General features: G+C 36.6%; 1 protein-coding gene and 1 long non-coding RNA gene across 4 annotated transcripts in view; one reads left to right on the top strand and one right to left on the bottom strand.

Moving 5' to 3' along the window:
- nfatc3a (nuclear factor of activated T cells 3a) overlaps positions 1-22,992 on the top strand; it is a 166,664-nt gene extending 143,672 nt beyond the window's left edge. For 2 of the 3 annotated variants that reach the window (XM_069901537.1, XM_069901538.1), the window contains exon 10: positions 19,187-22,992. In XM_069901537.1, the coding sequence (XP_069757638.1) occupies positions 19,187-19,308 (122 nt within the window). In that variant the 3' untranslated portion in view covers positions 19,309-22,992. Of the gene's footprint in view, positions 1-9,518; positions 9,701-19,186 lie in introns of those variants that run through there. The other variant, XM_069901540.1, reaches the window with a different exon arrangement.
- LOC138744821 (uncharacterized) overlaps positions 1-23,030 on the bottom strand; it is a 66,343-nt gene that overhangs the window by 6,795 nt on the left and 36,518 nt on the right. The gene's annotated exons all lie outside the window — the stretch shown is intronic.

Below are 23,030 nucleotides of genomic sequence, written 5' to 3'. Positions count from 1 at the left end.
CAATGCCAACAGTGATCATCGTCACTGTGTGGCTCACTAGCATCACCGCCATCTATCTTTGGGGGCTGTCGAGAGACTCCCTAGCAACCTGCTGTCAGTCCCAGCACTGTTCCTGCTGTCTTATTCCCTCCTAACAGCCCACCACCAACCTCCACACCATCCCCACTGCTCTGCTCCTCGACAGCCTGCCACCAGCTCCCACACCGATTCCATTGCCCCATTCCCTCCTGACTGTCCCCACACTGATCCCACTAACCCACTCTACCCCATCAGGAGGTAGCAGGGCAGCTGGACCAGTGTGGGGACCAACAGCGGCAGTTTGTTTTTATACAATGCTTTCTGCTATAGCTAAGCTACTTCTGTTTTCTCTTGTAAGTTACAGCAGTATTTTTTTTCCTGTTTGAGTTGCATGTTTGTCCAAGTTTTTTTTCGGCTATACTGTAGCTACATATTTCAATAACATTAAATACACTAAAAAAATTCTTAATGTGCCCTGCTGAAATGGGGAGATGGGTCTTCTATGCTGTCAAATAAGCTAGTTATTCTTGTATCCCAGATGTACATTTATTCCCACTGTGAACAATGAACAAGACGCCAATTACTCCAGTTCTATTTTGAATGAGCAACTTAAAATTCCTCTTTTGTTATGGAGATTGCTCTTTGTTAGGTTTAGAATTCCAAACAGACCTTGGTTCCGGTTTTATTAGTTCATACGTGCACACAAACTTAAGTTTTATGAAAGTCATAACTCCAATTCTGTGCATCTTAAGGCCAGCTTGACATTAGAAAAAATCAAATTAAAAAGGAGTGATATTATCTCCTTTTTAATCATCTCCAAAATTTACATATAACCATATAACAATTACAGTACAGAAACTGATCATATCGGCCCTTCTAGTCCACACCAATGTAAGTGAACTCCACTAGTTCCACCTACCTGCTTCCTGCCCATAACCCTCCAACCCCTTCACATCCATGCACTCATCCAACTTCCTCTTTAATGACAAAATTGACCCTGCTGCAACCACCTCTTCCGGAAGGTCATTCCACTCAGCCACCACTCTCTGAATGAAGAAGCTTCCTCTTATGTTACTTCTAAAATTTTGCCCCCAACCCTTAACTTATGATCCCTCGTTCCAATCTCTCCGACCCTCAATGGGAAGAGCCTATTCACATCTATCTATTCCCGTCATAATTTTATATACCTCTATGAAATCCCCCCTCAACCTTCTACGCTCCCATGAATAAAGACCCAGTCTACTCAATCTTTTTCTGTATTCTAGATATTGCAATCCAGGCAACATTTTAGTAAATCTTCTCTGCACACTCTCTATCTTATTGATATCCTTCCTATAATTTGGAGACCAGAACTGCACACAATATTCCAAACCTGGTCTCACCAATACCTTGAACAGTCTCAACATCACCTCCCAGCTCTTATATTCTATGCTATGATTTATAAAGCCCAGCATACCAAAAGCCTTCTTCACCACCCGAGAATCCACCTTCAAAGAACGGTGAACCATTATTCCAAGATCCCCCTGTTCCTCTCCATTCCTCATGCCCTCCCCTTCACTGCATACATCCTATTTTGATTATTCCTCCCAAAATGAAGCGCTTCACACTTATCTACATTAAACTCCATCTGCCACCTTTCAGCCCACTCTCTAAGCAGTCCTAATCCTTCTGCAGTCCATGAAAACCATCCTCACTATCCACAGCTCGCCCTATTTTTGTATTGTCCGCAAATTTGCTCACCCAATTTACCACTCCATCATCCAAATCATTAAATGACAAACAACAAGGGACCCAACACCGATCCCTGAGGCACATCACTCATCACCGGCCTCCATCCTGATGGACAGTTGTCCACCATGATTCTCTGGCACCTATCTTCTAGCCACTGTTGAACCCATTTGACTATCTGAACATTAATCCCTAGTGCCTGAACCTTCCTCACCAACCTTCCATGTGGAACCTTATTGAAAGCCTTACTGAAATCCAGATAAACCACATCTACTGCTCTACCTTCATCAACTTTTCTAGTCACTTCCTCAAAAAATTCAGCAAGATTTGTCAAACATGACCTTCCCCTCACAAACCCATGATGAATGTCCCTGATCAATCCTTGCCTCTCTAGATATTTATACATATTATCTCTAAGAATACTTTCTATTAGTTTACCTACCACAGATGTCAAACTTACTGGTTGACAATTGCTTGGCCTACACCTGGAGTCCTTTTTAAACAGAGGAACCACGTTTGCAACACGCCAGTCCCGCAGCACCACACTTTCCTCCAGTGACTGTTGAAAAATCACTGTCAGAGCCTTCACTATTTCCTGCCTGACTTCCCTCAAGGTCCTGGGGAAAATCCTGTCTTATAAGGAGACTTATCCACCTTTATATACCTCAAGTGTTCCAACACCCCCTCTTTCCTAATCCCTATGATTTCCATAATTACCCCTTTTGCCTCACTTATCCGACACAATTCCATATCCTTAATCCCTGGTGAATACTGACGAGAAGAATTCATTCAATGTCTTCCCCATCTCATTTGGCTTCTCACACATTTGTCTGCTCCGATCCTCTAGTGGACCAATTCTATCCTTCACTCTCCTTTTGCTATTCACATATTTGTAAAAACCCTTTGGATTTACTTTCACCCTATTCGCTATAGCCACCTTGTACCTTCTTTTCGCTTTCCTAATTTCCTTCTTATGCTTCTTTCTGGAATCCATGTATCTTCCAAGCATCTCATCCATACCTTGCTTCCTGTATTTTAATTTAGGCCTCTCTTTTATCTCGAACCAACTTCCTAGGCTCTCTTGAACATTTGGCCCTGACTTTTATCCTAACAGGAACATAAAGATTCTGCACCCTCAAAATCTCACCTTTAAATGCCCTCCAATTCTCTTCGACCTCCTTCACAAAAAAACAAATCAGCCCAAATCACTCCCTGCAAATCCCTTATCATTTCATCAAATCTGGCTTTTCCCCACTCAAAAACCTTCATTGTCAGACCAGACCTATCCCTTTCTATAATTATGTTGAAACTGATGGTACATTAATCACTGGATCCAAAGTGCTCCCCAACACCCACCTCAGTCACCTGCCCTATTTCATTCTCCAACAGTAGATCCAACACTGCCCCATCTCTAGTGGGTACCTCAACATATTGCTGCAAAAAACTATCCTGCACACATATTACAAATTCTAAGCCATCCAGCCCTTTCACTGAATGCGTCTCCCAATCTATATTAGGAAAATTAAAATCCCCAACTAACACAGCCCTTTGCTTATTGCACATCTCAGCTATTTCCTTACACATTTGCTCCTCTCGTTCTCGTTCTATTCTGTTAAATTATATAGAAATCCAAACTGTTGGTTTCTTCCAAAATGGACTTTACAAGAATTTGTACCAAAATAAAATAAATAACTGAAATATTAATCTCCTGTCCATTGGTTTTAGCATGCATTTCAAAAATAGACAATTATTGTTTTAATGCGAATATTCATTAGCATAAGGGCAGTTTTAGTTTGTTTCATTATCATGAATGGATGAAGATTTAATTGTTTCTGAAATATGTCTTCATGACAGACTAGTAGAGTAGGTGTCACAAAAAAAAGACAAGTCTCAAACTTGGCATTTTAGTTAAAGTTCAAAATTTTCAAAATGTCTACCGATAGGTTTTGTCATGTGATGAAGGCATCAGTCAGTCGTCTCATGCGTCAAGACTGTTTCCTATCCAAACATGAACCATCATTTTTAATTGAATGAATTATTTTATTTTAATGCTGGGCTTGTTTTTTAGTTGTCCTCAATTTTAAATTCAGGGAAGTTTTATTTCTGGAAAAAAATAAGACTTATGGGAGGATATTTTGTAGAGCATTGCCATAATGTGCAAATAGAGGATTCTCTATATTTAAATTGTTTTATATAGTTTATGTCTTTCTTGCTTGGAAAAGGATGTTTAACTTTATGTTATGATGAATATCTGTTTAAAGCCTAAGAGATGTGGTTTATCACTTGAACAAGCAATTTTTTTTGTAAGAGTGCGTAGGTTGTTTAAACTTCAAATAATACCTTGTGGTTCATGTCACACCAAAAACAAGATGGGTCAACAGGAAACAATATAATTTTGTGTACTTATCTGTGTTTGTCTTAAAATACAACATTGGTAAGTTTAATGGTGCCTGTTGAAGAGATTTCTTATGAATTGCAAATTACTGTAATTTGCACTGCTCCGCCATTAGCTTTGACAGAATGAGGACTTGTCCTCAAACGCAATTAATTTTGTTAATTAATTGAATTAAAATTGTCAATTTTACGCCCCATAAAAGCTTAGGGCTGTTATGTAGCAATGTTGAGCAATTATTTTAATGAAGACGTTAACTTTAATGCTAACTAACCTTAATGTTCCAGGAAGTTTAATTATTTAATAAGCTTTTTGTTACAAAAAGGTTTTAAACATGTTTGTATTTTTTTGTTCTTCTATGCCTGAAAAAGTGTAGTGATTATTTGATAATTACATTTTACGTAATAAAGGCTTGTGGTTTTTATTCGGAGAAGTTTATACCATTTTGTGGCCTTGGTGCTGCATGACTGGCCATGGATCAGATTTGAAATAGGTCTGAAGACAGAAGAAAAAGACTGCAGATGCTGAAGGGTTTGTTGTCTAAGGGGTTTGGTCTCACTCGTATTACCTGGCACCTGTTTGGCTAGAACTGCAGCAGGTCTGCACACAATAAAACTGACAGTGTGCTTTGATAAAAATGTGTTTGCTGCTTCTCTCTCTCTCTCTCTCTTTTCTCTCACACACACACTCACACAATCAAGAAACCAGAGAGATGTGAATCTATTTTCTCTCAGTATTTATGTTGTTATTACATTGTAAACTTGGCTAAATTCAATGATCTAAAGGGGCAGATTGGCATTTTGTAAGGAAAAGTTTGAGGCTGTTCTGGATCTGTACTCAGTGTAGTGTCAATACAAAGAAATGCTGGAATCTCCTCTCTTGAGGATTTCACAGGAGGCTTTTCTTAGTTTTAGTGCAAAACTGAAACTTTAATACAGAACATTGATATCACATTTACCAGATAAACACTTTCTCAATTTGAATAAAGAGATTCAGTATGCAATGCTGTTTCTGGACTTTTCAAACTTGCACGTGTGAAAACAATTGATCAAATGTGTTTTTGCATGGAAAAAGTAAGAGTGAAAGTTCTACATGATGTACGTCAGTTTGTGGTAATGGTTTCCAGGGAGACGGACGTTGACTTTGCCCATTTATTGATCAAGCTTTCTTCATATCAGATAGCATTCTTGAGATGCCTTGAGTTCAAGTTAACTTATTAACTCTTATAGGCTTGAAAGGTTTTCTCCTGACAGATTCAAAGTATGTTAAACTTGCAGTAATTAAATTTCCAAGTTTTCTCCATGTGATTGTTCAAATGCTTTGTGTCTTTTTATAGTTAGTTCAATGATGTAGAGGCTTAATTTGACATTTTGAAAATTAGAACAAAACAATACAAACAAATCTGCACTTTGTTTGGTGCCCCAGTAAATATTAACTTTTTAAAATGTGTACAGAAAGGTCTCGACTTTTAAGAAAAGGGCAGAAAGGTAATGTGCAACTGCCAATTCTATGCATCGTATCACCTTACTGTTTATAGCAATGGTTCTGAAATTTAAGGACTGAAATAATCTTTTCCAGTGTGGAGGCTTATTAAGCAACTTTACATTTGGTTTTATGTGTGCAAACCAAAATCTGGAAGAGTTCCCAAATTTTTATTTTACTTTTTAAGCCTGAAAGTCAGTTAGTTGTACAGTAGTGCTCAGTGTAGTCATAAAGAAGCAAAACAGATAACTAATGACAATATTCAGGTTTAGTCGCAGTAATTTGAGAGATTTTAACCTCCACCTAGCCACTCCAAGAAAGCAGGGTTTCCAATCTTGCTTAAATCTACAAAAAGTTAGTTAAGATTAAACTATTGCCGCTTTTCCAGCTTTATAGCTGTTGGATGGCAGTGTTTTTGTTGAAACAATGACTAGCATCCCAGTCTAATTGTTAGTCCATTCCTATTAAAGGACTGAAGCTACCAAATGCAGCACGAGAGTGCCAATTTCCAAGAGGACCAAAAGTATAGAATACTTGTGGTAAGGGATGAAACAATACCTGCTTTCCAGAGTTTTAGCTAATTAGTGATGTGGGTACATGGATGGAGAATATAATATTTTGTGCAGAAAATGGTCTTTCTGGTTGATGTGCTTAGCTTTTCACTGTTGAAAAGACCCCAAAGCAGACCACAGGAGAAGGTCAGACTAAGTCTTGATTTGCTGAGGATGGTCAGAAAACTTCATACTTATTTGGTGGAGTGGAGGATGCTTGGATAGAAAGGCAATTGAGTGTAATACTTCTGAGACTTGCATCTTTTGCTCAAAACCCTCTTTGTCCCCCTTAGGCTGGCATATTTCCTGAGGCCTGGTGAACCAATGTTACATTTGCACAACCACCATCCCCATTTAAATTAAATTAAATTTAGACATACAGCATGGTAACAGGCTTTTTGGCCCACAATTTATACCAAATTTTGTACTTTTGTACGGTGGGAGGAAATCGGAGCCCCTGGGGAAACCCACCATGCAGACACGTACAAACTTATTTCAGACAATCGCTGGCACGGTAAAGGTGTTGCACTAAATCCTATGCCAACCATGCCGCTCCACTTGAAATTCTTTTATTTCCCTTTCATCATTGAATTTTCTACTCCTCTGTTATACCCTGAAACACGTGAGCGAAGCTGAGGCAATCCAGTCTATTTTTGGGCGTGAAATCTTTCTTTTTGATCTTTCTGTTTAATTTATGACTGAATGACTAAACTGTTCTGCAAAGTTTCAAATGGGGTCTTCCAAATTTTCTGCATTAATATATAAAAGTAGATGGTATTCTCTCAGTTAGACTTAGTTTTGGACAGTAAATCCCCAGAGAGGCAGGTGAAAGATTGATAAATACAGAGTGTGAACAAATTAAGATTCCTTTGGTTCGAGTACATAACCATGGAGTAAAGCAAAAATTCAGCAAACGTCAAAATCACTCAGGATGGGAGTCTTCCATGAGACTGACCAACTTAATCTACATTTTTCAATTCAAAATCTTTTAGTTTGTAATTTTTTAACTATAGATCATTTTTTATCTGGAATATTATTTAAGATGATTTACCTCAATCTAACTCTTGAATAATTTTGTTGTTTCCTGCTCCCAGCTAAGTTTAAAATTTTTGGATTTATGGCTTTTTAAAAGAATACATTGACAATTGACTAATAGCTTAAGATTCATAGTTTCTAACAGAATCTGAGCCTTAGATTGCAATTTTAACATTTCCAATTGTGAATTATTGATATTCCCTGCACCTTCTTCAAAACACCATTTTTTTTCTTTGTTCTGCCATTCCATTAGTAATTTATGATCCGATGAATTCAGTGTTTGGAATGTTCCACTTCAGTTTTAAGTTATTTTAGCCAGTTCCCTTTAGACTTTAAAAAAAAACTATGTGCAAGGCCCCTGTTCTACAATGCTTAATTCAGCTGTTTGACCCTCTAATGAATTTGATCCATTGCTGGCTGTGACATAGCAACAAGATCAAGTGTCAGTATATTAAAGAAATGTGTGATTAATATTAACATTTAATGCATTTACTTTGGAAATCATACTTTTAGTTTATTTTTCTTCATTTGAGCTTAATAGTCTGGCAATAAATTGGGCAAATTGTGGAGTAAAGACTACTTTTGTTCAATCTGAGGTTGTGTGAACAGGCAATGTGGATGGAAATTAATATGAAAAAAAATAAAGCAAAGTCAAGAATGAGGTGTTAGCTATATATTTTAAGAATATTTATTTTGAAAAAATACACATTAAAAACTTGGTTGCCAAGAAAAGTTTTGTGATGTGTGCTAATGCATACAGAGTTTGGTCATGCTTTTCATGGCTAAATCTTTGTAAAATAACTACTATAACTGTGATTTAATGCACTGAGAGTTATAAAGGACCAGGATTAAGTCAGCTTTCAATTTTATACGAGACATTTGAGATTAGTTTTATATGTCTCCGCAAACACATGAACTTAAAGTTTAAAATCTTGGAAATAATATCCAATTGAGATGCCAGCTGAAAGGTTTACTTGAGGATTTGGAGAAGCTGCATATTGAAGTTTTTAGACAGTGGTTTTATGATCCAAGTCAGGGGTATGGTTCTTGATATTTAGTAGTTATAGTAGAATTTTACATCTGACGCAATGATTATACCTTCGTTTTATGATTTTATAGTGGCTGCCTTATAGCAGATTAAACTTAGATGAATTCAAAACTAGATCTTCAGCTGTTTTACCTCAGCTTCTTTTGTTTCTGCATGTCTAATGAGGCTGAAAATATGGCTTTCCAACAGAGAACTGAAATATAATGGCATTGGAATATAAATAAACATGGCGCTGTTTAGTGTAGATCATTAATCTGGCTAAATTTGAATATTTTTTAAATACTGGAAACTGGCAGATCTGTCAGCATGGGGGAGGGGAGAGGTACAGTTGTCGCGTGTAGATTGACAGTTGATCTGCAGGCGAGTTTAAATTCTAAATCAATAGGCAGGGAATTTAAATTTTAGTTAATTAAATCTGGAAAACAGAAGCAGAATTCTTAATGCAGCTCGTATTGAGGGTATCCACTGGTGTGCGTTGTGTAAATGTATTGACTGTAGAGGTGAGAGGTTGTGCCTGCATGTTCCCATACAGTTACAGATATGTTCATAACCTGGACCAAGAAATCCTATTATTGCGTCAAATGACTGAAAGCTTCATTTTGTTTAGTATTAACTTTTTCATGAGTGCTTGGTTTGACCCCCATAAAGACCCAAGGTCCTAACCACATCACAGACTTCATCGAAGATGGACAACAGACTTAAATATGGAGACAGGATCAAAATGAGTGTTATTAGGACAGCATTTAAAAGAGTGTAGCAGCAAAGAGCCCTTAGAAATTAAAATTTAAATGCAAATCAGGGAAAATTCTCCAATGCTACAGTGATAGACAGTCATGATTATTAAAGGCCAATCCTCTCGACCCAGGAAATGATTTGTCATGAATTACTCAACATTGAATTAAGTTCATCCATTTTAAATTATGGCATTCTCTGGATTAAAGGATCAATGTAGGAACGTATGACTTGATTTGCAACCCTTTTGTGGATAATCAAGACATCTGCTCATAAGTGGCATGATTTGTATAGTCTTAGGTGTGGCCTAAAAGATGGAAAATAACATTTATTTTACAATTAATGAACAGCCACAAACTTCAACAAGAGAAAGTTTGACCACTTCCTCTTCAAAAATATCTAATATAATTACCTTCATTAAACTCACCCATAGAAAATCCTGGGAGTTATCAGAAACTTGTATTAACGATGCGAGTGTTTTTCAATGCGAAATGAGTCACCAAACGAGTTCTCTATCTTTCTACTATTGCAGGGAACAAGTTAGGTTACCCATTTGCCTGAATGAATGTAGCTCCAACAAGAGCCAGAAATTCAAAACCATTCGGGAGAAGTGAGTGGCAGCACCGTCATTTTAAATATTCACTCCCTTCACCATCAGTGCACGGTGCTTGCAGCAGGAGATGTGCTGCAGAAACTCCCCAAGCCTTCAGCAGCTCCACCTCAGAGATTCATGTTTTCTGCATTGCTCCACTTTTTTTCTGCTCTCTCAAGTCACTCTGGTGCCACTGGGTAAGAATCCTGAATTCTCCATCATAATGGCAATGTATATCTTCAGATGGCTTGCAACAACATGCAGGGTTGAGGCAGCAAACAATGTTTATTTGTGGAGTGAGGATAGGGTGAAGCTGGTGTCTTTTTTCCATGTATCTTTCTTCCTCTACCACCTGTGCCTGTGAATAATAGCCGTTCATGGTTGATTCCATTCCAAAGTCTGTTTGCACTCTTTCTCCATGGATTGTATTTAAAGTATGAATGTAATTTTCCCCAGAGATGATAATACATTGAAATGTGTCAGAATAAAGTGAGACTTGTATTAAAGCTAACTTAATTTCCTGCTTCATAGCATTAAACGATTTTGAGAGGATTTAACTGGCAATATATCATTTGATGGCATATAAGACCCCCTCCCCTTATTTCAGCAGGGGGAATATTAAGAATGTTTTAGTGTATTTACAGGTAAGCATTTAATGTTATTGAAATATGTAGCTACAGTATAGCAAAAAAAACTTTGACAAAACATGCAACAAAGACAACATGAAAAATCATTTTAATAATGATACTGCTATAATTTACAAGAGAAAACAAAAGCAGAAAACATTTTATAAAAACAAATTGCCACTGTTGGTCCCCACACTGGCCCCATTGCCTGCTCTCTCTTGGCGGCCTCCTATCAGTCCCACTGCCTGTTCTCTCCTGGCTGCCCACTATCAGTCCCCACACTAGTCCTGCTGTGTGCTCTCTCCTGGCTCCCCACTATCAGTCCCTGCACTGGTCCTGCTGCATGCTCTCTCCTGGAGACCCGCTAATCAATCCTCACACTGGTCCCACTGCTTGCTCATTCCCAGTGGCCCGCTGTTGGTCCCCAAGCTGGTCCCACTCCCTACACTCTCCCAGCGGCTTGCAACCCTCTCTCTCCCGCCATTGGTCTTTTATTCTTTCAAATACAGCATACTGCAGAATAATGACTGGTTTAAAATTTTAATACATGAAGAGACTAGTAATTGACCAAGGATGTATTCTCAACAGATGGTTTTCTGGAGCTTTAATGAAAATGTTGCAGTTAAAGTAGTCAAGTGTTACTTATCAAGACTGAGCCAAGAACTTGTGTAATCCAAGAGGAGGTGCTATTCACAGTGCTAATGTAACAGTGATCTAAATTGCAATATTGCCCATTTGGAAGACAGAAGTTGTTGATCTGCAGAAACGTGTGTAAAATTCAGAGCAGCAGAGAAAGAACTGAATGCTTATTTATTAATGCATGTAACTACAGTATAGTTTGGCTACACACCTGACTGAAAATTAGAGAAGATCGGAGGTCTCGCGTTCTTATAAAGAATACAGGCCTAATTTACTCAGTCTCTCCTTGTGGCATACATCCTTAATTAAGCAATCAAAACTCTCTGTCATGTTCCTGGTCCAATCTACAGGAAGACTTCCTTATATTTCCTCACATAATTAGGGATAACATATCATTTGTTGTCTTCTTTGTTAGATGCACTAGCATGTTGACTTTATATGATTGAACATTCACACTACCCAATCTCTCACCATTAAAAAGATACTTTTTCTTCTGTTTTGTACACTCCACTGGATGACCTATTTTCCCACATTCTATTCCACCTGCTATATTTGTGCACGCTCATACAGCTTTGTTTCCCATTGAAGCCTGTTTACACTTCCTCTGTACACACAATCCCACCCAGTTTTACACCATCATGAAATGTGGTCCACTCAGTCAGATTGTTGATATAGATTATGAACAGCTGGGAACCAAATACAACAACCTTGCACTCAATGTCACCAAAACTGAGGAGCTGATTGTTGACTTTAAAGATGGGAAAGCCAGAGGTATACAATCCAATGATCATTGGGGAATCAGAGATGAAGAGGATGAGCAAATTTAAGTTCTTAGGAATCACTATCTCAGAGGATCTTTCCTGGACCCAACAACTAATGGCATTGTGAAGAAAGCACGTAGTGCCTCTATTTCCTCAGGAGTATGCAGAGGTCTGGTTTGACATGGTAAACCCTGTCAAATTTTCTACAGATGTGTAGTGGAAAGTGTGCTCACAGGGGTTTACCCTTGAGCATAAAGCCCTCCAAAAGGTAGAGGACTCAGCCCAGGACATCACAGGCAAAACCCTTCCCACTATCGAGAACGTCTACAGGGCATGCAGCCGTCGGAGAGCAGAAGCAATCATCAAAAATCCACACCACCCAGCACATGCTCTGTTCTCGCTGCTGCCGTCAAGAATGAGTTATAGATGCTACAAGACTTGCACCACCAGGTTCAGGAACACCTGCTCCCACTTCACCATCAGACTTCTCAACAACAAACTCAATCATGGAATCATTTCAGGACTCTTACTTGTGGACGATTAATTTTTAAAAAATTCTCTCCATATTGTACAGTCAGTTTTTTTACATTCATTATCTTTTACATTTCTTAATTTACATGTATACGCTGTGTACAGTTTTTTGGAGTACCAAGAGGTGGTTATTCTGCCTTGCCCACAGGAAAAAGAATCTCAGAGTTGTATGTGATGTAATGTATGTACTCTGACAATAAATCTGAAATCTGATTGCTGTGGTACCCTAATCGCCCTGTTTTTGTCCGACTCTGCTTTATGTCTGATAACCAATTCTAAGTACACCAGCAGATTATTCCAATCTCTCATGTACCAACCTTGTTAACTAACCTCCTGTGTGGGATCTTCTCTATGATATTAGCCTATGACATTGACTTGTTTGTCCTCTATTTTGCCTGTCACTTCCTTTAAGAACTCCAGTATGTTAGATAAACAGTATTTTCCTTTCATAAATTTGGGGTGACTGCTGAATCCGTTATTTCTCCCCCTACGTTTGTGTGTATGCATGTGCATACCACCCTCCAATCAGCGGGAACAATTCCACAATCTAGAATTTTTTGAAGATGAAAACCAGTGCTTCCTATGTCTCTATAACCACCTCTTTCAAGAGAAATGCAGATCATTGGGTCCTTGGGATCAACATCGTTCGCACTAGCTTTTGATGCATTTATTTCCTAATTTCATTGGACACTTGTTTCTCGCAGATAAATATCTGGAGGACTCAAATAAGTTGTTTACATCCTCTGCATTTCCTCATTCCCTGTAATGAATTTGTCCATCAGTAAGGGATCTCCATTGGTCCTTGCGAGTCTTTTTCCCTTGAGTAAAGAGAAGTTTAAAGTCACCTGAAGTAACGTTGTTCAGGGTTCTTGCTTCAAATATATTGCAACATTTAAGAATTCATCCAAACGGGTTTTTTTTAAAAATTAGATACTTATTACATTGTAGCATTTTGTGGTAAATTTTTATAAATGTTTAAATAATTTTCTTTATCTTTGCATGTTCACTGAACAACTCAAGTTGTTCATAGGAACATAAAGTAATGGTTACCACATGTAGGTTTTTTTTTGAGGCTTTACTTGAAAAAGGAAATGATGTAACAAGCTGAGTATTTAAACCTGACATTAATGGAAAAAGATATCATGAAGGTATACCGAGTTTAAGGAAATGATGCAATGAGAAAATAGATCAAAGCAAGTCGTAGATTTTTGTACTGAGGTCAGGTTTCAAAGTAAGCCAAAGCATGTCGTAAGAAATTAAATAATATGGAGCAGTATTGAATGCTTGCTGGCCCACCATGTGGTCAAAGGTTGATAGATAGCTCTCCTCTCGTATCTCTCCTCAAATTATACTATCTTACATAGAACAATCTACAATATTCAATCCATTTTTAAAAATTTTAAACATACAGCACAGTAACAGGCCCGTGCCACCCAATTACACCCAATTAAAGGTTTGGAGGAAACCCCACACATGCATGGGAAGAATGCAGACACTCCTTACAGACAGCGCCGAATTCAAACCCGGGTTGCTGGCACTGTGAGAGCGTTGCGCTAACCATGCTGCCAATTTGTTCAACATAATGTGTTCCACCAACTCATTTTTGGATATCTGTTTAAAGTCGTTGGCCCAGTGATCCATTCAACCCAGAGCAAAGCTTTTAATCCAACATCCAATCTATCACCAATATTAGGGAGCAGGTACTGAATGGTAAATTCTAAATTAATTGATGAAATGTGGGGAAAAAAAACAAAAATAGGGTTAAGAAAAAAGTACTGGTTTCATTAGCACTGGGTACTCCCAAGTTTGTAAGGAACTAGAACGGGTTAGTGTACCATCTGGTTTATGCAGAATATACAGTGCTTTCCATAATGTTTGGGACAGACACTTTGTTTTCCTTTATATGCCTCTGTGCTCCACATTTTAAAATTTTTAATTAAATAATTCATGTGATTAAAGTGTACATTCCACATTATTCATGGTTATTTATATACATTTTGGTTTTAACATAGTGGTATGAAACCGTGAATCTAAACATTTTAAAGCTGATATTAATGTTCTTTGAGAATTAAAGGATGTGGGTCATTTCCTCTTTAAACATTTAATTATAAAACATAATTTTTAAATTTAGACACAGCACATTAACAGGCCATTTCAGCCCACAAGTTCGTGCCGCCCAATTAACCTACACCCCTGGTATGTTTTGAATGGTAGTTAGGAAACTGGAGCCCCCAGGAGAATATACAAACTCCTTACAGACAGTGCGGGATTCAAATTCAGGTCCCGATCCATGACACTGTAAAGGCTTTGTACTAGCCACTACACCAACAGTACTGCCTTTATGAGAAGCAACACGCTAGTAAACAAATTAAACTGAGGTAAATACCTTATAATTAAATTTTCGCCCTGGGATTAATGCTATGTTTTTGATTAGGTACTCAAATGATCATTATTGTTAATAAGTGACTTGATTAGATACCAGCTCTCAACATTTCTGGCTGTCATCAACTATTTTGAAGTATTGACAGTGATGCATCCTTTATAGCATCTGCAGAAGCAGGTGTTTCATGCGCAATATGTAAAGGATGAAAGAGATTGTTGACTAACCAAATTTGAGTTTGCAAGCTAGCATACAAAAGGAATCTTGAATTACCAATGGTATATTAGAGTTGTTCATTATATTTCACCACAAGTCCTAAAAATGTACCTCCTGTTCAAATATTTTCATTAATTCATAAATTAGGTTTATTAATCTGGAGATTTAAAAAAAAATAATCATTTTCTATTTTAGATAAAAAGTGACATGAACAATGGCTTTTTGTTTGGCTAGTACATCAACTAGATTCACATTTTGTCAAGAATACATGATAAGAATGTATCGAAAGCTCATTTGTCTTTCAAGATGCTCATCAATTTTCAAATAATACCTTTTTTTCCAATTCCATGTGTATGAATGGACACATGCTTGTCTGGTACTTTACACATTAGGTCACTCGTCTAGATTTACTTACTTTCCTTTGCTTAATCTTTATTTACACTAAAGGAAATAATGCCTGTAATTACTCATTGAGTTAATTATTCCCAATGTAAACAATTATGTCAAGGTTGAGATATTCTGTAAATACGAGCTGAAGTTCAGGTTTTACAGAAATAAACCTTCTGTTTCTCCAGCATTGTGTTTTTAAAGAAATATGTATGGGGGAAAATTATGAAATACAAAGTAGTCGCATATTTAAATTGTGCTGATTCAGGAGAATTATCAATAAATGATCAGATTATAATTTGGACAAGTACAAGTGTCAGAGAAAAAGGCTATTCACTCTGTGGGTGCAGATTAATGCCCAAGTACCCATGAGTTTTTAAAAAAAATGCATACAGTGGAGAATTGTATGGATTGAATTAAATTCCAGCATTCCTTGAGCAAACACTTGGTTATGTCTGAAAAACATTTTTTGACTGTTTATGGACAGAAATTTGTCCTTTTTTAATGTTTATTGAAGTCTTCTAAAGTTGACCAAAACTCTTGAGACTTGTTTTTAAATAGGAGCATGTTTGATACTTTTCACTTTGTGGTTTTTTGAAATGATCCAGTGATTAAATCTGTTTTTGAAAGGTGTTCATTCATGAATCATGAAATCCAAAGAAACTAATTGGAAATTTTGCCATAACCCCAAATCAGGCAAAGATAATATCTAGAAATATATTTTCTAATCATTCTTAATCCAGTAAAATAAGTAGTTTCTTTGGCAAAAAGTCTGGTCACGTTATGTATTGTGGCTTACATTTAATCCCAGCTATAAAAGCAGTATGATGAACTCTGAATTATCTGAAAACACCAACAGTAGCCACTCAGTACAGGATCACCTGGGAATGGTTTAAATGTGATGCTAAAATCTGCTTGGTACTTCCAATTGCTTATCAACTTCCTTTCTTTGTGGCTATCTTGATACAAGAGTAATTAATGTACCTGCTACATTCCTATTAAGGTATTTTGCATGTAGATTAGAAATTTATGTACCTGCTTACCCAACACAAGGGGAAATAGTTCAGCAGAAAATGGATTGTGAACTGACATTACAATTAAGCCAATTATTTTTGTTCAAAAATAAAATACTGCAGATGCTATAAAGGATGCATCACTGTCAATACTTCATAATAGTTAATGACAGCCAGAAATGTTGAGAGCTGGTATCTAATCAAGTCGCTAATGATCATTTGAGTACCTAATCAAAAACATACTGCAGATGGAAATCTAAAATTTAAAAAAAACACTGGAAATGTTGCGTTGGTCAACCATCATGTGTGGAGAGAAATCAGATTTCATGTTTCAGATCAATGACCTTTCATCATGTCATTTTTTTAAAAGAAGAATCAACATTTGTGAGTCTTCACGGAGTAAACGACAGTTTGTGTAGAAGTCAGTATGAAGTGCAGATGACACTGACTCATTTCCAAGAGATCTCTAAGCCCAACAATTTGAATCCAAACTGTGGACGCTTACATTTGCTCAGTGCCATCATCGTGACGGCAATCCACTCAATTATTGTCAGCTTTCCAGAACAGCAGGCAATCTGACAGTATTTTTTATACAGAAATGATCCAGAAAGAGTGCAGTGTAATTTGCTTTCCCAGTGGATTCATCATGCCCGTGGCTTTCTCATTTCACTATTGTCACTTCACATGTTCACATTTATTTGCACTCATTGAACATATAAATGAGTTGGTCCTTCTGAATTAAATCTAAAACGCAATGTAAGTTTATATTTATGTTCATTCTTCTGATTAATATTTAAACACTGCCATTAATGAAATACATTTAGGGCCATTTGTTGGAGTTCTTAAACCAATACAATTGTTAGTGTATATAGTTTATCTTGTTTCACTTTCTCTTATTTCTCCTAATCATGTCATTGTAGTGGATGTGAAATACCAGAGGAAGCAATTGGGATTTGACTATAGCCCTTTAGAAGAGAAAAAAATACACACTATATTACAATATCATTGGAAAATTGAGAATAGAATTTTGCTTGCATGTGCTGTAACATGGGATGAAAAGTCTACCACCATGTGCTGTTGGTATCTAGGTGAACAGTGGTTATTTGGAGAACTACCTACCATCCAAGCAAAATATTCCCAAAAGGGAATATTCTTTATTTATTGCATTCACATTTTTTTAAGGTTATGGTAGATCATCCATCAACCGTTATAAAATATTCAGATAAAGTTAATAATGCATCTTAGAAAAAAAATAAGGGAACCATTAAGTCTGCTTCTAATTTATTTCCCTGGAAGCCATCTTGCATTCAGATCACCTCAGCTTTCAACCAGATTCTCTGAGAAATAATGTATGTGGTATATTGTCCACATTGATTTCTCATTAGTTTGGTATTGTCAGTGCTCGTGATTTATATATGCTATTACACACTGAATATTTTTATCAGAGGTATGTTCATTATATGCCCCATGAAACCAAATGGATACAGGCAACCCCCACTTTACTTTGGGCAGGGGGAGGATAAGGTTCCATCCCTAAAAATTGTTATTTGCATTTTTCTCCAAAGCAAAGTCACATGATTGTACATGTGCCACAAAACACAAATTGAAAATAGAAATTGGGTTATTTACAATTTTTCCAAAATTCCATCATTTGGTGGGGGTGGGGGGGGTGGGGGGTTGGGGTAGTGATTTGTGAATTCTGTAAGGATGAACTTCTAAGAAAGTTAATAAGCCATAATCAAACATGGAAATTATAACCATTGAATATTTGATGTCAGTGCCAATTCTTTGCTATCCAATGTTATAGGGCAGGATCATTTGTTTTTGTAGTAATTGGACCAGTCAGCTATTTCACTATATGCTCTCTGGCTAAACAAGGAAACCATAATAAATTGTCGACAAGAAAACAGATAAAATTGTGAAATCCTCAAATTACAGATGTAGGTGGCTGAAAACAGGTCATTCATGTCAGTAAATTGGATCTTTCTGGTCATTTTAGATTACAATAAAAATTGTCTTTGAAGGGACATCTCTGAATGTCAAAATTGTCACCTGTTCACTCAACTCCACATTCTAGTTAGCCATGCTCCACACTGTTATGGAAGCTGACAATTTGCATCAGGGAAGTAAAAGGACTTATTCAAAGTGAGAAATGGGAGCTTTTAAATAATTACCTCTGTGTAATGATGGTTTGTGAAAATCTTTCCTTGAAGTCTGGTATTTTAATATTAATAAACAGTCAATATACCACAAGAGGAGAACAAGATTGAAGTGCATACTGTGGGTTGATTCATTCATCTTACTGTTAAAATTGGCATGCATCTTCCAAGTTAAACAAGGAAGTCTGCAGATGCTGTGATTGTAGTTTAATACACAAAAGCACTAGAGAAACTCAGCAGGTCATGCAGTGCTCTTTGTGGCAAAGATACCTAAACAATGTTTTGGGTCTGAGCCCTTCGTGAATGAGTAAAAAGCAGGCAGGTGCCTGAATAAAATGGTGAAGAGAGAGGGAGGAGCACAGGCAAGATGTCACAGTCCATAGGTGCATATGGATGGGAGGGAAGTTGAGATCTCTGAATAGAGTGGGAAGGGGAGTGGAGCTGGAGGAAAGGAGTCAGAAGGATTGGGAAAGAGAGAGAGGTAGGGGAGGATCTTAACAGAGAAGTCAAAGTTATTGCCATCTGCTCTTCCAAGATTGTGCTGCAAATAACGCCAGCAAGGGGTTGCTGCCACTCATGTGAAAATGTATCTTTGTTTTTAATATACACTTGGTACCAAGTGTTGCTGGCAAGGCCAGCATTTATTGACCAGATCAAATGCCCTTGAGAAGAAAGTGATGGTAAGCACCAACTTGAACAGTTGCTTTTCTTTTAGTGAAGGTAATCAAGTAATGCTGTTTGTTAAAAAAAAGTTCAATTATATATCTTCATCAAAAGTGTAGAACTACTGAAAGTGTAAAACTACAAGAATGAGGAAATAATTGTAGTGATTTATACATTGGAATGATTATCTATTGCTGGAAATGTCTTCATTTTTCTTTTCTCTTTCTATCTAGTGAACGAAATCATTGGAAGGGATATGTCACAGATTCCAAATTCCCGTGCAACGGCAGCGCACGTGCAGACACCGTGCATCTGTCCTGGAGTTTTGGAAAATGAGATACCTGAAGGAGTCTAATGTCAACTAAGAACAGCATGTATTTAGTTGTCTTTCTGGTCTTCATCAGGTTGATGCCCCAACATCAATCTCACCCTCACCTCCAACGTTAAAATTTGCTGTGCTTCCAACATTGTGGCCTTTTATAAACTGGAACCATTAATCCTTGCATCAGGGTGCTGCAGTTCTATACTGAAATTGAACCAGTCCTGCATTGTAAAAGTTCTATAAATGCTGTCTTCTGTTTCCTGCATTTCACAGCAGCAGGAAAAATAATTCTGTAAAAGCATAGAGGTGACTTTTAATCTACTATTATGTCACTTTAAGAGTTCTCCTTAAGTAGATTAATTCAAATAATGCTATTATGGTCCTACAATTAAGGTGATTTGTATCTGCTGTAGTACTTGAATAATACACACATTTTAAGCTAAAATTGGGTTTAGTAAGGTCTGTGGTTTGGTGTTAATATAAATAGATGGTAAATGAATTGCTGCAAATAATAACATCTGCATTTTGTCGTTCTGAAGAGTGTTTCTTAAGCTTGTAGTTTTGTTGAAAGTGAAAACTTCCAGAGACAAGTAAACTTGCCTAATGTAGCTAATATCATGAAATTGTCATGTAAAAACGACTAGCAAATCATTTGTTAATAGGAAGCAAAGCCAAATGTACGATTGCATTTGTTTATCAACTTAAATTGGTATCTTGTGGATATAACAGACCATTCCATCATGGAAATATGTGGTCAGGGTGGGGAGGGAGGGTGGGAGACACAACATTCCAAATTCAAGGAGTTTTGCAACTTTATAGATGTTGATGATAGCACAAATACAAGCGCCTTACTAATTTAGCTTTTAGAATTTCAGAAATATAAATAATGCATTTTATAACAGGACGTGTAGAATAAATAACTGTTACTATGTCACAGGATTTAAATTGAAGCCATCAAATACAAGTTAAATGACAACAGTTTGCAGAGATTTTAAGTGTTTTGATCATTTGTATGACACCTGAATCACCACTGGCTGACTTTATCTTGCAGGTCCCATGAAAAAAGCTGCATATGCAAGATGGGGTGGGGGACTCGTACTTTGTTCACACAGCAGCACTAGTGATCGGTTTCCTCAAAATATAATTTAGTTTAGATCAGATATATTCTGGTTTACACCTTAAACGTAACATACGGAGTTTTCATTCACGGAGTTGTCTCTGGTAAAATGGAAATAAAATTGAGGAAACTAGTGCTGACGAAACCATCAGCGTTCTGTTTTAACACCATAATAATGAATGTTTCATGCATGTGTAATGGAATGTGGAAATACAAATTTACTGTTATTGATTTGGCCTTCCCTGCAGATCATGATGTTTTGTAGCCTAGGCCAGTAGATTAGAGAGAAACGGGTTTAAAAGAGATAGTATTTAAGGTATTTTGAAGCAAACGGAAAACTACACAAAATATTTTGAGGTCAAAATAAGTTTTAATTGTTAAAGGATAATGATAGTTTAAACTTTCTGACTCAAAAATTTAATTCCCTCTAATAAATATTTCCAAAAAATTAATTTAATATGTTTATAAAATCATGTCTTTTCCTTTTTTGCTTGTTGTCCAAGAGGTTGTTCTGCTATGATTGGTTGATCAGCGAGCTTGAAGTAATCATGGATGCTACATCATGTTGAACTGATGTCTGACGGTAACCAACCTCAGAAAAGGGAGAAAAAAAATCCCGCCATTCTTCTGCCCCCTAAAGAAGCCATTGGATCTTTGCGGACATTTTTTAGATAAATAGCAAGTGCCATTATTTCACCTCTAAGTACAAAATCTAGGCCCAGTTTTTCTTCTCAGTGAAATCGTGCAGCATTCAAAGGGCAGGCAGAGAGAGAGTAGTCGAAATCCTATCTGTTTAGCTCCATAGCAACCTGAATTACCATCTTCACAAAAACAATGCCTTAATCACTGGTCAGAAATACCAATTTTTTTAAAAAAAAAGGAAATTCAAATGAAACAACTCCACTGTTGGTCCATGCTCTGTTTGTTTTAACAAAATGCACACTCAAGTGTCATTTAAAGAATGAGACATGATGTAAAATAGAAAATGAAACCAAATTCACTATTATTCTTGTCAGCAGAACAAATTTGTTCATTTTTAGGTTTGGAATATTAACAAAATCATACTCAATGCAATAAGTCAACATTAGGATGGATATTTTTTTTTTAAAAAGTGTTTAATTTACAATCCATCTCTAAAAAAAACAAATCAAAGGACAATTCTGATTGCTATGGGATTAATAAAAAAAAGTCCTGTACATAATTACTAAGGAGTTATTTGTTTTGAGCTTTTATGAGTTTTGTGTTGGTCTTCTAACTGCCAAATTGCAATTTTACATTTAATGATATGAAATAGTTAATGGAGCAGGATAACATTTTGATAACTCTGCTCTCAGTATTAGGAAGATCTGACCTGAGTATCATTCTTTACATTAGAATGCGCTTGTGCTGTAGTGAAAGATATAGTTGTTTTCCTCTTCCTATACTGAACCACTACCATTACCATCAAGCTTGGTTTATTTCACATTGTATCTAGCACTTATTGCATAAAGAAATCTTGTACTGTTTTCCTACCTTAGTATTTGACCTTTGATACCATAGCATGTTGAATTTGCAATGATTGACACACCATGTTAGTTGTCTTTGCAAATTCTCTTGAGTGACTTATGAAGCTGTAGTATACTAGCATACTTAAGCCTGTAAAAAACCCCAGAAAATCCTATGCACTGAACCTCCCGTTGCCTTCAAAATTACCTTGACGCCTGAAGACATGGAAATTCTAGAACTGCTTTTAAAAAAGCCTAAAGCTGTGGACATCCACTTCTATATACTGTATCTGCTTTGTCAAGGATTTCATACAAAGGTCTTAATAAAATGGAATTTTGTTGGTTTATTTCTTTAAATATAGAAAGAAACAACTTCATGAATCTTGTTTGTTTTAACCGATTGTTATAAAAGCACAGACTTTAGGCTATGCAAATTCAGCTTTGTTAACAGCACATTGGAGCTTTCGGCCTGTTGGTATTTAACAAAAAATAAGCTGAAATATACAGTACCATCTGTGCTGACTGGATGTGTATTTTAAAAAAAAACTTGTGGAACCTTCAAAAGCTATAGTGGAAGCCTTAACAGTTTATTCAAATACTAAAAAAATCTGTAAATTTCAAAGAACTGTGGTTGTATTTTAGTAAATAAACTACATTAAAGGGTACTGGATTATAATTGTGTTAGTTATAAAAAGGATGGAATGGGGATTGTATAATTTGGAACTGAATCTGGTTTCAGTGCAATTATGTTCATCCTTTGGAAAACATTACTGTGTCAATGGAACTGCCATCCTTTTTTTAACCAAAGAATAAAACTTTCACTTGCTGGTGTGAACACTTGCTTTAAAACTCTATTTTTGATACTCAAAACAGATGTCATTCCTAATGGTCGATTACTCAACAATTGTATGTTTTGTAGAAGGAGCAAAACTACTACAGGCTACGTCAGCTGTTTTTGCAGATGTTTACAGAGCCTTGTAATTTCATGTACATTTTGTATTTTTAAATTTTGTAAGGAATTTTAAGATTGCTGTGCTGTTGAGAGACGTACAAATGAAAGAATTTACATCCTAGGCTCTTAAATCATAGTGTTTAAATAAAATGTAAGATGTGTAACATTGAGTGTTTTTATCAGTTACTTTGTGTGATAGGTG

This window comes from Narcine bancroftii, chromosome 10 (genome assembly GCF_036971445.1).
Source record: "Narcine bancroftii isolate sNarBan1 chromosome 10, sNarBan1.hap1, whole genome shotgun sequence".
Taxonomy (NCBI): domain Eukaryota; kingdom Metazoa; phylum Chordata; class Chondrichthyes; order Torpediniformes; family Narcinidae; genus Narcine; species Narcine bancroftii.
The sequence above is the reverse complement of the archived record's forward strand: the minus strand, read 5'-3'. Positions and strand labels throughout refer to the sequence as shown.